The 19772-nt window shown below is 38.2% G+C and overlaps 1 protein-coding gene across 1 annotated transcript in view; it reads left to right on the top strand.

Moving 5' to 3' along the window:
• The window catches only part of TTC27 (tetratricopeptide repeat domain 27), a 184698-nt gene that overhangs the window by 95385 nt on the left and 69541 nt on the right, over positions 1-19772 (top strand). The window contains exons 11-12 of the mRNA XM_047854087.1: positions 3630-3725; positions 8286-8408. Coding sequence (XP_047710043.1) covers positions 3630-3725; positions 8286-8408 — 219 coding nt within the window. The remainder of the gene's footprint in view (positions 1-3629; positions 3726-8285; positions 8409-19772) is intronic.

The following is a 19772-nucleotide window of genomic DNA, read 5'->3' as shown; positions in this document are numbered from 1 at the left end:
TGAAATTTAGAAACTGGAAAGAGAAAATGGTGCAAAGGTAAGACACTGCTGTAGAGACTACTTACCTACATTTCTGGGAGTACGTGTAAGGTTGCAAAGTTCCAGTTTTGCACAGAATGCATTGTTTGTGTCCGTGTTCATGCACATAGATATACACAGTAGTGATTGAGGCCCCAATTCCATTCACTCCTGTTCTCCTAGTACTGAATGTCCTATGTTGTCTTCCAAACTATCTGGATGTTTGATTTACCACTAACAAATCTTGTGTTCAGTTGATGGTGCAGACCTCCTCAAATGGATCAAAATACTCTTTTGATAAAGCCCTGTACCCACTGAATGTTGGAAGTGCAGACATCATTTCATAGATGAGTACCATTATGGTTTAACGACTTGCTTGTTGGAGATAAACCTAGAACAGAATCCAGGTCACTTACACCTTCCAGCACTGTTTTTCCTGTAAAACACTTGAGTTTATTTGTATATAATAGAATTATTTACCATGCCTATAAATGATTCCAGTTGTTTGAATAGAGTGGAATTATTTCAGAATGAGTTGCTAAAAAAATCTTGCTCTGAAAAATCTAGAGATGTACTGTAAATATGTCCCTGTATGTATAGTGAATTAGCAAATAAAGAGTTCTTTCAATTCAGTAGAGGAAATAGGCAAATAACAGTATACCATCATCCCTTTCATTTGTATATTAATTTAATGTTCTTAGTTTTATGGGTGGGTGAATCTTATTTAGGAGGTCATCATGCTTAAAGTAGGCGGAAGTGTATTCTGTGCAGGAGTGAAAGTAGGTTAGAATTCTGTTTTTAATCAGTATCATACTTACGGCCTAATCAAGCTCTTTTTAAGCATGACTGTATTTCTACAGGGGCTTATTCATGGGATCCAGCTCAAATAAGTGTTGGTTTTCTGATCTGTCTCCTGTGATTTTGGAGAGTATCTGAGAATATCAGAGATGCTTAAATACTCTGAGATCATCTAAAGGTGTCTGAGAGTATCTGAAATACGTAATAAATCTGATCATTAATCAGGAGGTTTTTACTGAGCATTTTGATATATTTTAGCTAGATGCAGTACCTAAGGCAAGCAACATGAGGGTTTTTTTGAAAATAAAGTGTTTTGCATGTAGTTAGAACTGTATAAAAGTAGGTGTTATGTGTTGATTTTGGCTTTTATTATTATAATAAGCATTAGTTATTTTTTTCTTTCTAAAGAAAGAAAAAGAATTGATAAAAGGAAAATTTGCCCCCTTTTGATGAATTAATTCAGTGAAACTTTTATTTATGTATTGTAACCATATGTATTCAGCTAGAAGTTTTTCTTCTCTTCCTCTTACGACTAAACAGCTTTGGGCAGAAGCATGCAACCTTTTTGCTATTAAGTTTCTCTGAAGTAAGGCCAGAAAGCTTTAAAAATATTTTGACCAAGATGGTTTAAGAGTCTGGTTATGTCTCAGTTTGTTCTGATGGACTTGATTGAATAACATCTTGGATTGTCAAAGAAATGATGTAATGAGTATTTTCTCATTCTACAGGACATTCTTAGGCTAACATATGTATCTCCCTCCTAGTAAAATACAGAGAGCCCCCAATTTAAGAGTTTTCCTGCTTAGAAACTGATCTCCTTGTCTTGGGTTTGTACTCTGGGGTATGTTAGATTCTCGTTTTCTTTCTTTTGAGGAAGTTTAGACTTGAGATCTCATACTTTTTTTGAGATTTTCAATTGTAAAAATTAATTTCATAAAAATTTGAAATAATTTCAAATTACAGACAAGTTGCAAGTACAGTACAACTATTTTTTGTATCGTGAAGAATTTGAAAGTAAGTTGCCAACATGGTACTTCATCATCCTCAAATACTAAGACGTTCTCCTACATTGACCACAATATGTACATTGAAATCAGAAAATTAACATTGACCTATGGGTTACCGCCTAATCCTCATAGGATAGGCCTGTGAAAACTAGTCAACTGGCAAAACAAACAAACAAACAAAACCAAATTAGAGTACTGCATTATGTAGAATAGGTCATGATAATTCATAGTTGAGAGAAGATCTAAGTATATGTCAGAAAAATATGTATACTTACAATAAATTGAATGACATATTAAGAGGCAGGTGAAGATGATTGTGGTAATGGGTCCATTATGCATGTATTTGCTTAGGAACTCCAGAGTATGGCTGCATTCACTTTGATGCTGAATATGTGAGCTCTTTCGAAGACTGATCATTTGACCACTGGATGGTGCCAGCCTGTGACTTTGCAGTTGGCCCTGGTACCTTTTTGCAGAGTCAGCCATCTTGGTCTTAATGGTCTGCTTCTTGATGTAGCTTCTGGGAGTTCAGTGGTATTTCGGTACAGCAGAGGGATTCTTCAATATAATGGAGCTTGCAGCTGTCCACTATACCTTAAGGATGGTCTTGCCTGAGTGAATGTCTTGCCTTATAGATCTGTTGCTGAAGAGTAAGAAAACTCACTCACTGTGACCAAATAGACCCACCTTTTGGTTTCACTTTAAACCTGAGAAAATAGTCCAGAATGAAGTTCTTCATATAATTTTTCTCTGATTTAAATTTTTTTTTAATGTTTATTTATTTTTGACCGAGAGAGAGAGAGACAGAGCATGAGCAGGAGAGGGGCAGAGAGAGAGGGAGACACAGAATCCGAAGCAGGCTCCAGGCTCTGAGCTGTCAGCACAGAGCCCGACGCGGAGCTCGAACTCACAGACTGCGAGATCATGACCTGAGCCAAAGTCAGACGCCCAACCGACTGAGCCACCCAGGCGCCCCAATTTTTCTCTGATTTATATTAGCAAATGCCATTGTCAAAGTGAATCATGGTTGTGAAATAGATACACTAAAGAATGCTTTGTCTGCGGTGCTTGGGGGTCTCAGTCTGTTAAGTGTCCGACTCTTGATTTCGACCCAGGTCATGATCTCAGTTTCATGAGTTTGAGCCTTACATCCGGCTCTGTGCTGACAGTGTAGAGCCTGCTTGTGATTCTCTCTCTGCCTCTCACTCTGCCCCTCCCCTGCTCACACTATCTCTGTCTCTCTCAAATAAATAAACTTAAAAAAAAACAAAACACTTTTTCATAGAAAAGGTAAAAAACCTGATGAATTAATACTAGTTCTCTGAAAGAATCATTATAGGAAATCTTAGTTTTAAACTTTTTAATGTACATGTTTAGGTAAATGTTGGTTAATTTTAAAGTTTATTATTTAAAAAAAATTTTTTTAACTTTATTTTTGAGAGAAAGAGACAGAGTGTGAGTGGGGGAGGGGCAGAGAGAGGGAGACACAGAACTGGAAGCAGGCTCCAGGCTCTGAGCTGTGAGCACAGAGCCCAACGTGGGTCTCGAACTCAACGAGCAGTGAAATCATGACCTGAGGTGAGGTCGGACGCTTAACTGACTGAGCCACCCAGACGCCCCTAGTTTTAAAGTTTTTTAAACATTTGAAAAAATTCAAGAAAAAATTTACATATTTCATCACCTTATCAAAGTGACTCATGTTCTTTGTTGTTTATATGTCCATTTGTATGACTTTTACAATGAGAATCTCATTTGTATTAAAACATTATTACACATATAGATTCTGATTATGATACATTTTCTTAGGCTCTTGCAGACCAGTTTGAAGATAAGACTACATCTGTATTGGAACGTCTGAAGATTTTCTATTGCTGTCAAGTACCCCCTCATTGGGCCATTCAGGTATTTTTGTTGCTGTTTGTCATTGGGTATGGAAAATACTTTGCATTTGAAAGATAAATGCATTAACAAAGAATGATTTTCAGTTTATGTTTGAGTTTGCAAATATTTCAGTGAAAAGAATAAAAGTATCTAGCTGGGGATTGCCGATTACTTCACATTGCTCTTTTGGTTAAAGTGATATTAAACTTAAAAAAAATTTTTTTTAACGTTTTATTTATTTTTGAGACAGGGAGAGACAGAGCATGAACAGGGGAGGGTCAGAGAGAGGGAGACACAGAATCTGAAACAGGCTCCAGGCTCTGAGCTGTCAGCACAGAGCCCGACGCGGGGCTCGAACTCACAGACCACGAGATCATGACCTGAGCCGAAGTTGGCCACTTAACCAACTGAGCCACCCAGGCGCCCCTTAAACTTTTAAAACATTTTTAAAAGAATTTAGAACTAGATTAAATAGAATTCTTGAAATTAAGTAGTGGAAGAACCACAGAAGCTTTCATTTTCAAAGTAACTTTTTATATTTAAAAGCCTTTTTGAGGGTGCCTGGGTGCTCAGTTGGTTAAGTGTCTGACTTCGGCGCAGGTCATGATCTCGTGGTTTGTGAGTTCGAGCCCTGTGTTGAACTGTCTGCCGTCAGCACAGAGCCCACTTCAGATCCTCTTTCCCCCCTCTCCCTGCTCACATGCACTGTCTCTCTCAAAAATAAATAAACATTAAAAATTATAATAAAATAAAAGCCCTTTAGGACCTTTTACCAGATAATGAACCTTTTAACCAAGTTGTTTACCAAAGCAACTTAAAGCATTTGTTTCTTGCTCTATATTGTGAGATACCCTTGACTACTTTCCTTGTTCTGAGATATGAAAATACCTAGCATAGCTCCTAAAGCTCCAGATTGGGATTGAGATTCAGGACTTTGCCTCATGGTTCTCCTGGCTATGGTGTGGTTCCCCTATTTTGTAAAATTTTTATCACCGAAGGCAACCTAGGTACCTGGTCCAGTTTCTTAATATTACAAAGATGCCCAAACTGAGGCCCCGTCCAGTTGACTATTATTTTCCAATGTGGATCACACAGCTGTTCAGAAAGTAGATCTCTCATTTCCCAGTTTTAGTCTGGTTTCCCTCCTTTCCTTATTGGAAAGGTGTAATTAAAACCAGCTTTTACTGCATAGTTAGTATGATATCAGCATGCATTTTGTTCTACATTTTGCACACATTATAATATTTTATTGGAACAATTTTGTGAAATATTCTTATTTTATAGATGAGGAAGCTATGGCACTGAGAAGTTAAGTAGAGTCAAATGGGGCCAAGGCAAAATTTCTAGATGATTTAGTAAGTATTGTCATTTTAGCTAGCTTCCTGTCCTGTCATGGATTATACACATAGGTGGTGATTTAGAATTATAAATGCCAACCCACCATTCAATGACTATGAATCCCCATTAGATTTTTTGGAGTATGTCATTTTTTTTTTTTTTTTTTTGAGAGAGGGTGCAAGTGAGCGAGGGGTAGAGAGAGCGAGAGCAAGAGCGAGAGTGAGAGAGAGAGAGAGAGGGGGGGGGAGAGAGGGGGAGAGATGGGGAGAGAGAAGCAGGGCTCACCCAGGGCTTGTGTTTTTACCCGAAGTGGAGCTTGTGTTCACTTGAAGTGGGTTTCAAGTTCTCCTGATGTGGGTCTCGAACTCACGAACTGTGAGATCATGACCCGAGCCAAAGTCAGATACTTAATGACTGAGCCAGCAGGTGCCTGAGTATGTCATACAAGCACAGGGTAAACTAGGGAATTTATTACACATTGGAATTCGCTTTGTCTATTGAAGGCGTCTCAATATAATGGGAAAATAAAGAGCTTTGTTATATTATCCTAAAAGGAATACCTTCTTTAGCAAGAAGGTGTTAACAGCTGGAACTTTTTGGCATGTTTTTGACCCTGACTTGTGAAATTTGTTAAGTGCTTTGTACTGTGTGGTTTGTGGTGGATAAATATTTCAGATTCTGAGCCATTATTATGACAAAACATGTATGTTGAGGATATAGCTTTCAATCTGTTTCCTAACAGAAGCATTAGGAAAATTAAATACTGTTCAAATAGAATTTAGATGAAATGTTTATTTTATCTGCTTAGGAAGCTGTGGATTTTAGGATCTTTACTTTATCTTTAGATAAACATCCTCTTTCATTAACAGATTAAATAATTTTTTTCTTTCTATAATTATAGGGAGTAAAGATCAAAAAATAATAGCATAGTTTATTGTAAAAATAAACTGTCTTTATTCTGTCACTAGCTAGCCATAACAATTTAGATGCCATAACTTTCCTCATCCATTATAATGAGAAGATTAAACTGCTTACTGCATGAGCACAAAGATTTATTCCAGCACCCACATATTATGTTCAACTTTATAAAATGTCCAAATATATTAAATAGCCAAATTCTCCAAAATTCATGGCATAAGGAAGAATTAGAACATTCCCTTTATTTATTTTGTTAATATATTAGCTTATAAGTTTCAGGTATATTTCATTTTACTTTCTAATTTTGTCAACCCAGATTTTCCATATCCTTTGGCTTCTTAACTCTTAAATACGTATTGAATTTTGAAAGAATACTAAAGTTGTATTGGAGAGAAAAGAACACAGTTCTCACTAATATGAAACCATATAGTATTCAAGAACCTCACCTACTTTTTTTTTTTTTTAAGTAAGCTCTATGCCCAACGTGGGGCTTGAACTAACGACCCTGAAATCAAGAGTTGCATGCTCTACTGACTGAGCCAGCCAGGCACTTTTTAAACCTTTCTAATATTTTTCCTGTTCTTGGAGGATGAACTATTTATAAACCACAATATGTTTATCTTTTGATATGTTTAACCTTCACTGACCTTGCCACAACTTGCCCCCTTTTCATCTGCCAAGGGCTGGGAAATAAAGTAAGTTTTTTAGAATGTGCTTAAAATAAATCTAAGTAGACCTGAATGAAAAAGACCCAGAGATGCTTTCATGAATGAAGTACACAAATGCTAGTGCATAGATTTATGTCATTTATATCGACTGCTTAGTTTTTATTATTTGTTTGAGTTCAATTTCATTTTTTTCCAGTTTGAGATATAATTGCCATAAAATGTTGCATTAGTTTTAGGTATACAACATAATGATATGTCTATATATTGTGACATGGTCACCACACTGAGTTTAGTTAACATCCATCCCCTCACATAGTTACACATTTTTTTTCTTGTGATGAGAACTTTTTAAGAGCTCTTTTCTTAGCAGCTTTCAAACATACACTACAGTGTTGTTAACTGTAGCAGCATGCTGTACATTACCTCAGAACTAACTTCTAACTGGAAGTTTGTATTTTTTGACCACCTGCATCCATTTCCCCCACCCTCACCCACCACTTCTGACAGCCACCAGTCTGTTCTGTTTCTGTGAAATTTTTTTTTTTTAGATTCTTCTTATAAATGAGATCATGTTGGGGCGCCTGGGTTGCTCAGTTGGTTAGGTGACCGACTTCGGCTCAGGTCACGATCTCACAGTTTGTGAGTTCGAGCCCTGCATCAGACTCTGTGCTGATAGCTCAGAGCCTGGAGCCTGCTTCGGATTCTGTGTCTCCCCCTCTCTGTACCCTTCCCTTGCTCATGCTCTGTGTCTCTCAATAATAAATAAACGTTAAAAAAATTAAAAATAAAATGAGATCATGCTCTATTTATTTTTCTCTGACTTATTTTACTTAGCACAATGCCCACCAGGTCCATCCATGGTGTCACAGATGCAAGATAGCATTCTCTTTTATGGCTGAATAATATTCCTCTGTGTGTGTGTGTGTGTGTGTGTGTGTGTGTGTGTGTGTGTACACGTACATGTACACTACAATTTCTTTTACCCATTCATCCCTTGATGAACACTTGGGCTGCTTCTATGTCTCAGTTATTGTAAATAATGCTATAATGAACATGGGGGTGGAGATATTCTTTCAAGTTAATATTTTCAAGTTAATATTTTCATTCTGGGCATAAATGCCCAGAAATAGAATTGCTGGATCATAGGGTAGTTCTATTTTTAATTTTTTGAGGCACCACCATACTGTTTTCCATGGTGGCTGCACCAGTTTACATTCCCACCAACAGTACATGAGGGTTCTTCCCTTTTCTCCACGTCCCTGCCAACACTTATCTTTTTGACACCAGCCATTCTGAACTAGAGTTTTTTAACCTTGATTTCTTGGATCTCAGCTTTACAAATCAGATTGTAACAAAATCTCTAGGCGAGAAGGAAATACTGATTTTGCTTTCTAAATTATTCTGAGTTCTTGGGAAAAATTGATATATTGAGTATTTTGAAAGTTTCTATACTGTTTTTTAATTTCTTACCCCCTTGCTACAGTAGAGGCAAGTATTAAATCATTGTAAATTTCTGATTAGTAGAGGTCAAATTGTAGAAATGGTGTGTTTATTACAGTAAGTAGACCCTTAAAATGGCAGATTGGATACACGTGCAAGTCAAATGGGAGTCTCTTTACATAAAGAAATGTTCATTATTTTAACTTGATTCTTACAGCGCCAACTTGCAAGTTTTCTCTTTGAGTTGGGATGCACAAGTTCAGCCCTTCAGGTATTTGAGAAGCTAGAGATGTGGGAAGATGTTGTCATTTGTTATGAGAGAGCCGGGCAGCACGGAAAGGTATGTCAAAGGAACATGGCGTACACTGGTGAGAGCCTTCCGTTTGGGGGCTTCTTTCTTGCTTTGCTTTGTTTCTCTAAGCCCACTTTTGCTAGTACTTGAGTTACATTCTTTTTCTCACTTTTCCCCCAGAAATCTTTTTAATGTTTCCTCTCGTTTTTGTTGGGGCACATAATTTTATATGTATGCATGTGTGTGTATATGTGAAAGAGAAGAGCAGGCCAAAATTGATACGATGTGTGTTTAAGAATGAATAATGAAAGTGTTAAAGACTCTGCAGTTTGGTCTGTTTCCTTTACTAACTCTCCTCCTGAGGACAATTTCAAAGTGAAATATTAGGAATTATTTAAGCATCACTGGGCTGCCTGGTGATCAGAGTTTGTGGGGCTGAAGGAAAGTACCTGGGAGGGAGAGCAGCTGGCTTGGCCTATAGAAGATCCGAAGGGTGTGGCCTCCTGCCCTCCTTGGGGCAGAAGAATTGTTAAGTGTGTCACGCACATTTAATACCACCCTTAAATTGGCCAAAGAGGGAAAATGTTGCAGTGTTCATATCTGTTATTTATTGTTTTTTCCCCTCATAAATGAACAGAATTTTTAAAAGAACAAGGAGCTCTGCGTTGGGAGTATCTGTTGAAACTGACACATTGAAGTCATATGTTAATTTTGGATTACACTGTTAAATGACTACATTTCTATCATAAGTACAGTCCACAACAGAGTACAACCCACCCATCGGTTCATTTATTTCTACAGCCAACCTTTTGCCATCACCCTGAAAAAAAGAAGTAATGGCACAAGTACATGTGTGTCTGTTTCTTAAATACCTTCCTAAGCATGTCTTATTTTAGACTAGTAGTAAAAGTTACACTCCCTTCACTAATCACCAATGGCAATGAAGGTAGGTCTGAGTTGTACTGGCGTAAGGAGAAACCAGCCTGGAAATAAAATTTTATTGTAGAAGATTATAGAATTTTAATATTTTCATCCCAGGAAAGAACTCCATAATCATCCGTTCCAATTCCCTCCTTTTTGAAATAGAAAGGAGTCTCTAGTGATTTGCCTCAGGTCACAAAGCTGGTTATTGATTGTTAGCTTGAGAGCCCCCCTGGCTTGGTGGTTAGAAGCAGAGCCTCTAGGCCCAGGCTGTGCAAATTAAGCGCTAGTCTTGCCGTGTGCTCGCTTTGTGCTATTGGGCGAGTTACCCATGCCCGCCCCCCTCCCCATGCCTCAGTTTCCTCACCTAGTGGGACTTAATCAACCTACTCTATAGGTTTTCATGATGTAACCTACGTAAAGACATAGAATGAATGGTTCTTTCCTTACAGTGATATGTGAGTGTTGCCTGCTATTACTGCTCTGTTCTAAGACACTTTTTTTTTTTTTTTTCTCACATTTTAACATCTCTGACTGTATCTGACACTTGATGGCATCTTCCAGTTGCTGGCTGTCAAGTGGCCATCTGGTCAGCTTGTCTGTGCTTGTCCAGACTTGGTCACAGCTATATTTAGTGTCATCATTTCAATGTGTCATCATTTCAGTAGTGTTATGTACCTGTTGTCATTGCTACATAGGGTGGATTTAATCGCCATTTAGAATATCTTCGAAAAGATTTTGTTATGATTTGGCCTTGAAACAAAAAAGTTATTGAACACACAGAAAAGGACAGAAGCAAAGTAGAGAGATGTTAAATTTGGTACTTGTGAAGTAAACATTTGCCTTTAGAGAAATCACCACAGTTTCATTTACTTTTCTTTAAAAATAACAACTAAGTGCTTTATGGCAGCCAGGAAAGGATGACACCCCTAAGTAAATGAAACTATGTTTTGTATGGAGATGTGTGAAAAAAGTTGTCATTTAAAATGTCAGGCAATGTATGGAAGGCAGGAAGAATTGCCAAATTTTTCTGAATGATTTATTTTACAAAAGTATCAGAACAATGAGAGGCTGATGTGATTCCTTCAAGGCATTATGTCATCATGTGATTGAAAGCATTTTTTTATTAGTTAAGAGTTAGTCTTATGATTGGTAGCATCCCAGATTTAATGAAATATAGTATGTTTCTTCGAGGGTTTAAATATCTATGGGCTGCCACTTAAAGCAGTGCTCAGGTGTTTAACAAAGGAGTCGATGGATGGATGAGTATCCGCCTCCCAGTCTGATGCACTTCCCATTGTGTTCTTCACTGTGGTAGTCTCTTCCGTTGGCCAGTAAAGAAATAAACAAACTAGGGGCGCCTGGGTGGCTCAGTCGGTTAAGCGTCCGACTTCGGCTCAGGTCATGATCTCACGTTCCGTGAGTTCAAGCCCCGCGTCGGGCTCTGTGCTGACAGCTCAGAGCCTGGAGCCTGTTTCAGAATCTGTGTCTCCCTCTCTCTGACCCTTCCTCGTTCATGCTGTCTCTCTCTGTCTCAAAAGTAAATAAACATTAAAAAAAAAAATTAAAAAAAAAAAAGAAAGAAAGAAAGAAACAAACTAGGGGCACCTGGGTGGCTCAGTTGGTTAAGTGTCCGACTTCAGCTCAGGCCATGATATCATAGTTCGTGGGTTCAAGCCCCGCATCAGGCTCTGTGCTGACAGCTCAGAGCCTGGAGCCTGCTTCAGATTCGGTGTCACCTTCTGTCTCTGACCCTCCCCGCTCGCTCGCTCTCTCTCTCTCTCTCTCTCTCTCTCAGAAATAAACATTAAAAAAATTAAAAGAAAAAGAATGAATAAACTGTATGTAAAATTAGGGTAGTTTTTGAAATAGTGATTTTTGAGATAATTAAGTTGTTGAATCACAAGCACCCAGGTATATTTTGAAATACGAAATTTATGTAAATATTTTTAAAAAGTGTGGAAAGCAGAGACTCTCTCAGTGCAGAAGAAAAAAATAAGGAATCCATCCCTTTCAGAGAAAGGATTTGACTCTGTCCCCCAAAGTAATTGTAGTATTAATACATTTTTTAATTGGTACATGACCTTGTAAGCATTGTCTTATGTTCATGATAAATTCTCATGTTTCTGATTACTCTAGAAAATGTGTGTCTTTTTTCTAGGAATGCATGGTCATTTACTTTGTCTTAAAGTCTTTTGTGAGTTTCAGCCAAACATCCCTCAAATTTTTTATTTTAAAAGTTGATTTAGCATTTCATTTGTCACATAAAAGACTTACCTTACCTTTTATTCTTATGTTATATTTGCTGATCAGTTTAACCATAGACCCTAAAAAAGTTTTGCTTTAAGCTGGAAGCAAATGTTTTATTTCTAAAACAGCTGAGATTCTGTTAGTATTTGGTCATGTGCCAACAGTTGTCACCACATTTGATTTAACTAGAAGTTTGTGAAATTTTAATCCTTCCATTTAGTGCTTAACGGCATAATTTATTTTTAAAAGGCAAATTCGGAAAAGTAATTCTAATTATTGTGTTCTGGTGCTCGCACCCTATTATTGTAGGGTCTCAGACTTTCTAATTTAGATATTCCTTAACAGAAATTCTCATTATTTAATGACCATTGGCAAAATAGCTTAGATTAATTTTGCCTGACCTTGGGATCAGACCTGGTTCTCATCTGTTAGCATTTAGTTTTTTTAAAGTTACCTGGCACACTTCTAGCAGTTTCCCCAAGCCTATGGACAAATTCTTATTTTGGTGTGCAGATTTGATCCCTAAATCTGGTATAAACTGCCTGCAGAAGATGGGAAGGGAGTGGAATGACAAGGATTAGGACCTCTCTTTTTTTCTTGAAACAAGGCTTACCTGAGATTACATAGCCTTATTTTTTATTTTGCTGTGTTTGCAGATCATTGTAGCCATAGGCTCTTAAAAACTTTTCCTTTAAGTTATAAGTAAATGTTTTACTTCTAAAACAGCTGAGACTGTTTTAGCAGTCGGTTTGGGTTTTTTGGGGGGATGGGAGGTAGGTTTCTAAAAAAAGGTGCTAAAATAGTTTCTTTATATGATGTAAAGTATTTCCTGCAAACTCTTTTCCCACACTGCAGCCAGAGTGATCTTCCTAAAAAACAAATCTGATCTGGTCACTCCCACTCTTCAGTCACTTCCCTTTGTCTCCAGGATTAAGTCAGAGCTCTTTAGCATGAATGGTTTACTGACCACTTCGTGATCTGACTCCTGCTTACATTGCTAACTGCTTTGTCCCCCTCTTTTATCTCTGCTTCATCCCCCTTTGTACTTGCTCATTGAGGTTGTGTTCAAAGTTCCAGCAGGACGAAACTACTTGTCATTTCTTGACTTTGCAGCATTGTTTCACCTCAGGACCTTTGTATGTGCTATTGTCTGTCTAGAACTTGTCCTCCTTCAGCTCACTCCTACTTATATTCTTCAGGTTTCTCCTTGGTGATTACTTTCCACAGTGAGCTTTCCCTGCTACCTCCCTCTCAGATTTGGGGGTGTTTTCCTGTGTGCTTCTATGGCACCCAACATTATTCTGATTTCCCCTTTCCTGGTTTACTTCACGTACTAAACTGTAAGCTGTTTAAGAACCAGACTTGTGTCTATAGTATTTACAGTGGTCTTCCCAACACCTAGCATGGGCCTGACACATGGTGAGTCCTCAAAAATATTTGCTAAATGAATGGCTTGTAGCAATTCATTATGAATAGTTACTGCATTGAAACAAATCTCCAAGTAGAGACTATACTCCCTTTGGGCTTTACATGTGGCAAAAGAAACCTCTCCAACTCTTGCCATGTATTCTGTCTCCAAAAACAAATTATGAGATCTCTCTCCTCCCATTTTAATCTTTTACCTTTAGGAATAGAAGCAGGTGCCTTCAAGAAATTTATTCTTGCTTAGTAGATGCTAGACACTGGGGGAGCATGCTGTTATTATGTAGCACAATATTTTGAGTGCCTCTTTCGTACTGCGTACTTCATGTAATTATTAATTTGTCACTGTCATGTACTATTTATAAAACAACAAAGTGTGAATTGTTTCTGCCACTTTACTGATTAGTCCTAGTAAGCAGTTTTTGGAATCTGAGCTTAGACCTTCCTCTTCTCTTAAGCTCTCAGTCCTTTCTCCCCCGTGCCTCTCGCTGGGGTTGTTATTAATTCCTTAAAAATTAGGTGTTCGAGGGGTGCCTGGGTGGCGCAGTCGGTTAAGCGTCCGACTTCAGCCAGGTCACGATCTCGCGGTCCGTGAGTTCGAGCCCTGCGTCAGGCTCTGGGCTGATGGCTCAGAGCCTGGAGCCTGTTTCCGATTCTGTGTCTCCCTCTCTCTCTGCCCCTCCCCCGTTCATGCTCTGTCTCTCTCTGTCCCAAAAATAAAAACATTGAAAAAAAAATTAAAAAAAAAAATTAGGTGTTCGATTTTTAAGACAAAACCTGCCGTTGTGCCCACTTGAATGAGAAGAATAGGCAAAATTACTGAACGTACCCTGTAAGTTGGTAAGGCAAAATGGGTCATGAACAGCTAATTGGATAACTAAGGCTGCTTTTAATTATTCTGTCTTATCTTGGACCTGAAGGATTTATGTTGGCAAGTACCTTCAGAAAATCAAGCCAGAGAATGGTGGTGTCACACACATAAATGTAAAAAGCAATTAGTGAGCACTTGTCTCCGTGAGAGACTGAACAGGACTAGGCACCAGCACACCTAGAAGTCTAGCTGGGAGCAACCCACTGGGGAGGGATGAAGTGTTCTGCACTTTTCACCTCTCAGTTGCTCTTCAAAGGACAAGAATTTAGACTAGGCACAAACGGCCTTTCTGCTAGGATTACCCCTGGCCAGCCATATGGTGCTATCTTAGCTCTGCCCTGTCATCCTTAGTCACCGTGTCAAGGACAGTAGAACACCTTTCCAGTAGCCATTCTCCCTGCCTTTGTAGAGCCCACCTCTGGCATAGTGAAAATCAGAATCCATTTTTGCTCTCTGCTGCCGGGGAAAAGACTGGAATTAAGCTCTGCCCAAAGTTGTTGAGTTATATGCATGCACTCACACAAACGCATTTTTTTTTTTTTTTAAGCCTGAGGCTTTTGTCAAGTGGCCAAATCTGACTATTAGTGTGACCTTAAATTCTTAGCCTACATTTTTCCACCCCCTTGGAATAAACCTCTGGCCATTAGGCCTAATCCTGTCATTTCTGTAGTCTTCAAAGACACTCTTTATAGTTAGTACCACATCTGGGTCTAAAGCTCATTTTTGCCCCTTCATTCTTTGCCAGGAGAGCTTCTTAGAGTTGTTGCTCTGCTGATTCACAACTGCCTGTAATGACCAGATGTAATGTCAGATGAGGGCCAGGCCACACTTATCACACTTTATAATTATTAATGCCTTTCGCTCATTCACAAAATCAAGGCATAAATCACAGCCAGCAGGGGTAGTTTGTTTTGATAATTCCTCTGACTCAAGGATGAATGATTTTCCTCAACTGTTTTATCTTTGTTTTCAGCAGGGATTGAACTTCACTTTTACCCTTATCCTTGATCAGATACCAGAAGCTCCTTTTAGGCCATTGGTTTCATTTCTCAGTATTTTTAGTCCCAACAAGAGTCATTTCCTAGGTGTGACTCCTTGGGTTATAAGGGCCTGTGAAATTCAGATTCTGCTATATGACCTCTCTGTCAACTAGAATAAACTTGTTGTTAGGTCCTAATTTAGTCATACTTAGTACTGATGTTGGCCAGAGCACATCCTATAAAGGAGTTCTTCCTTTGTTCTCAATGGGAAGGATCTTTTATGTCTTTATTTAGAATCTGAAGACACTTAGAAAACACCAGGAGCCCTTTGTGACTTTAGTGTTAGTTTTAGTTAAATTCATCCAACATTTATAGAGCACCTACAGTGTGCCAGGCAGTGGTATACCAAAGATGATTACGAGACAGAACTTCCCTTCAAAGAGCTTATAGTTTGATAGTACAGATGCACATGAGGAGACTACTTTAGCCTAAGATCACAGGTGCTAAGACGGAAGTATGTACAAATTCCAAATTTTATTTGGCGGTTGTATTGAGAGCTAAATATTTCTCCCTGTGCCTTCCTGTAAGGCAGTAGTAGTCCACTCAGTTTGTATCTTGTACAGACTTTTTCTCTGAGATCTCTAGCATCTCCTCCTGTGACTCTACACGCTTTCATAAAAAAATGATATTTGGTTGAAATTAGCCTTCCGTGGAAAACTTTAACCTTGTAATAATCAGTAGTCTTCTCCTTTGATCTCACTTCCTCCAGTCCTGTTGGCTCAGTTACGTCAGTCACTTACTCAACAATTGACAACAGCACTTCTACTGTTGGAGAAACTATTAAGCAGTTCACCAATGAGATTATTTACAGAAAATGTTGATATTCCTAGAAGCTGTTTCCAGTTCACTTCCTTCTTTCTAGTAGTGAAATCCCAAGCATCTTACTTTCTAATCTGGTTTTCCAAAACGAGTTGAGAAAGCGCACAAACATTAGTTTAGGGCTTACTGTGTGCCTGATAAAAAGCTAGGTACATTTCACATCTAGTTCTTGTAGGTAAGGTGCACATGAAGAACAGACTCTCAAAATATTAACCTGCTCAGGGTCCTACATTTTGTAAGTAAAACTAGCATTTGAACTGCCTTTCTGACTAAAGGTACTTGTGTTCTTGAAGATCTTCCTATACCTGGAAGTCTGTAGACTGGATTATGCAACACAGTTTTCTAGGGACATGGTAGGACTCTTATGGTTGTAAGAGAACCAACATACATTACCTTAGGCAAAAAAGGGAATTTATTGGTTCATGCGACTGAAAATTCTAGTAGACCTGGCAAAATAGCTGTATCCAGGGGCTGAGGTGATATCATCATGGTTTTGAGGCTCTCTTGATAAGGCAGATAATATCGCCTTATCCATGACTCTAACACAAATGTTCTAATAAGAACTTAGGGGCCAAAGTCATGGGCCCTGACCTCCAGTAGGCCCCACATGAGCCATATGGAAGGGGTTCCCCTCAGAGAACAGGAGTTACTATTATCAGAAGATCAGAAAAGGGATACTGAGTAGGAAAAAGAGCAATTGATGTCCACTATAGGGTGGGAGTTTAATGCTCTAAATCTGTTGTTATGAGAAGTATTTTGTTTGGCTTACACAGTATTTTGAAAAAAAAACATTTTCAGGTAGTTTCTTCTAGGTATCTTGATCTCTTGGCTTCTCTTAAATGATGTGGAAACACAAGGCCAAATTCCCACATTATTGTTCTAACTGGCATTCCTTCTTTTATGGGCTCACTCCCCAGCCTGCTTCATTCATTCTCAATAATTGGCAAGGATCTCTGGGCATTTGAGCATGGGACCCTTGCTCTAAGCAGTGCAGATTACCAGTGCAGGTATCAGGAAGTGGAGCGTTAGTCCAGCCATAATTGTAGCTTCTGCTTAAGCCTCAGCCACATGTCATTTTATACTAAGATTCACTGTGTGTAATTATTTCTAAAAAAAAATTGTATTAAAAATACTAATTAGTTTTTTTCAATTACAGAATAAAATAGTTTATTGCAGCAGCCTAGATAATGTATGTATGTATGTGTGAGTAGAGGGATGGTCTTTGCGGTTTGCAGGTGACAAGATTCTTGCAAGCAACCAGCTTAATTGTAGCCAGCTGCCCATTTAAATATGCCTTTTCATGTTTGGGAATGCAGTTTTATCCTATTTAGTAGATATTTAGATGACAAATTTCTTGTATTCTGTAAAAATGTACATCTATATTTTCCCGTAGGGAAGTAGCAACCCATAGCCAGAAATACCAAAGCTGTTGCATTCTGTGAAGATTCCTGGCCACCCACATTTTGATATTGCAAAAGAGATATTATAAGCCCTTGTGCTTTATTTATGTTCACTGGGCATATCTATTATAGTTCTTTATTTGACAATGAATTATATAAATCGAGTGGCTAAGTGGAGGAGGGAGGAGCAAATAGAGCATTTTTGGAAAGAGTGAGGAAGAAGACTGAGGAATGCAGGGTGACTAACTGAAGAAAGAAAATATATTGCCTACAAGCTTTGCCCTTGGGAAAGATAATGCTGTTGGCAGGATGAAGAGGTATAAAATCTCAAGGAGAAAGAACTGACTTATCTAATAGAAAAATGTGGGATAGGAATTTGAGGAAAGAAGAGGCCAATTCAGACCAAGCAAGATCACTGCTTTTGTGTTTCTTCTTCAGGAGGCTGCCCCATTCTGGCTCTGTAGACCCATGTTACAGTGAATAAAATACCCAGAATTGAAATTGTTTGGTGACAGGAGTTGCATACCACCCACTCCCTATGTTCCTCATTCTTGTGTTTATTTAGGTAGATATGAATTGGTGGAGGAAGTATTTGAAATCCCCAGTCCCTTAGCATTTACAAATGTGAAGGTTTTCCTGATGCTTATTTTATCTTTCATTTGTGTATTTGTCTTCTTTGCAAGTTTGCCAACACTAGGGCTGTGTTAAATGTCTTCGGACTCTGGTGAATCTTTACAGCCTATACAATATTTGTAGAATGGTAGTTTTAGGTCATGCAGGTGTTTTAAGGGTATGGCTTGATGTTCCGAATCTTGGATCCTATTTTTTTTATAGGGTACCTGTAGAGTATAGTACTCCCTTATAATTCTTTTTATTTCTGTAAGCTTGGTAGCGATTTCTGATCTTTCATTTCTGATTGTAGTAATCTGAATGTAAAGAACCAACTTTTGGTTTGTTTCTCTTTTGTTTTTCTATTCTTTCTTTATTTACACTGACCTTTATTATGTCCTTCCTTCTTTGGATTGAATTTAGTTTTTGTTTTTTTTTTCCTAGTTTCTTATGGTAGAAGATGAGATGATTGCTTTGAGTTTTGTTTTTTTTTTTCCCAGTACAGGCATTTACAGCTATAACTTTTCCTCTAAACATTGTTTTCACTGCATCCCATAAATCTTGGCATATTATATTGTTTTTATTTATCTCAAAGTGTTTTTAATTTCCTTATGATTTCTTTTTTGACCTATTGGTTATTAGGCACTGTGTTATTTGATTTCCATGAATTTGTGAATTCCCCAAATTTCTCTGTTATTGATTTCTAATTTCATTGCATTGTGGTTGAAGAATGTACTTTGTATGACTTCAGTCCTTTCAAATTTATTGAGACTTGTTTTACAGCCTAAGGTGTAGTATACCCTGGAGAATGTTCTGTGTGTATTCTGCTGCTATTGGGTGGAGTGTTCTTTAGATGTCTTTTAGGCTTAATTAGTTTATGGTGTTATTCTTTTATTTCTATCTTCTGTATAGTTGTCGTATCCATTACTGGAAGTTGGAAAGTGAAGTCTTCATATATTATTAATGAATTGTGTATTTCTTCCTTCAGATCTGTCCGTTTTTGCTTCATGTAACTTGCGGCTCTGTTGTTAGGTGAATATATACTTATAATTATGTCTTCTTGATGGAGTGAATATATATCATTAAAATACCCTTTCCTCATCCTATTAACAATTTTTGTCTGATACTGATAGCCACTCATTTTTGGTTACCGAATGTATGTATGGTGTGTCTTCTTTTCTTTCCTTTCCTTTTTATTTTCAGCCTTTTTTTCTGTCTGACTCTAAAGTGTGTCTCTTGTAGACAGCATTTCATTGAATCATTTTTTAAATACTTTCTGCCAATCCCTGGCTTTTCTTTTTAATTTTTTTTAACGTTTATTAATTTTGGAGAGAGAGAGAGTGCAAGTGGGGGAGGGGCAGAGAGAGAGGGAGACACAGAATCTGAAGCAGGCTCCAGGCTCTGAGCTGTCAGCACAGAGCTGGATGCGGGGCTGGAACCCACAAGCTCTGAGATCATGACCTGAGCCGAAGTCAGAGGCTTAACCACCTGAGCCATCCAGGTGCCCCTAATCCCTGCCTTTGATTGCAGTGTTTAATACTTTTAAATTTAATTACTGATAATGTAGGATATATATTGGCTATTTTGTTATTTTCTATATGTTTTATGTCTTCTGTCTTTCCCTATTTCTGTGTTCTTTTTGGCTGAATGTGCCATTTAACTTCCTTTGTCATTTTTGCTTTTTTTTTTTTTTTTTTTAAGTTTTTATTTTAAGCAATCTCTACACCCAACATGGGGCTTGAACTCACAACCTCAAGGTCAAGAGTCACATGCTGTATAGACTGAGCCAGCCAGGTACGACTACTTTTTTTTTTTTTTCTTTTTGAGTTATTTTCTTAGTCCTTGTACCAGGAATCATTTAAAATAGCATGTTTTTGGGGCACCTGGGTGGCTCAGTCGGTTGGGCGGCCGACTTCGGCTCAGGTCATGATCTCGCGGTCTGTGAGTTCGAGCCTCGCGTTGGGCTCTGTGCTGACAGCTCAGAACCTGGAGCCTGTTTCTGATTCTGTGTCTCCCTCTCTCTGACCCTCCCCCGTTCATGCTCTGTCTCTCTCTGTCTCAAAAATATATAAACGTTAAA

The sequence above is a fragment of the Prionailurus viverrinus genome, chromosome A3 (genome assembly GCF_022837055.1).
Source record: "Prionailurus viverrinus isolate Anna chromosome A3, UM_Priviv_1.0, whole genome shotgun sequence".
NCBI classification, from domain to species: Eukaryota; Metazoa; Chordata; class Mammalia; order Carnivora; family Felidae; genus Prionailurus; species Prionailurus viverrinus.
Note: the sequence above shows the minus strand (reverse complement) of the source record. Positions and strands in the feature narration are given on the sequence as shown.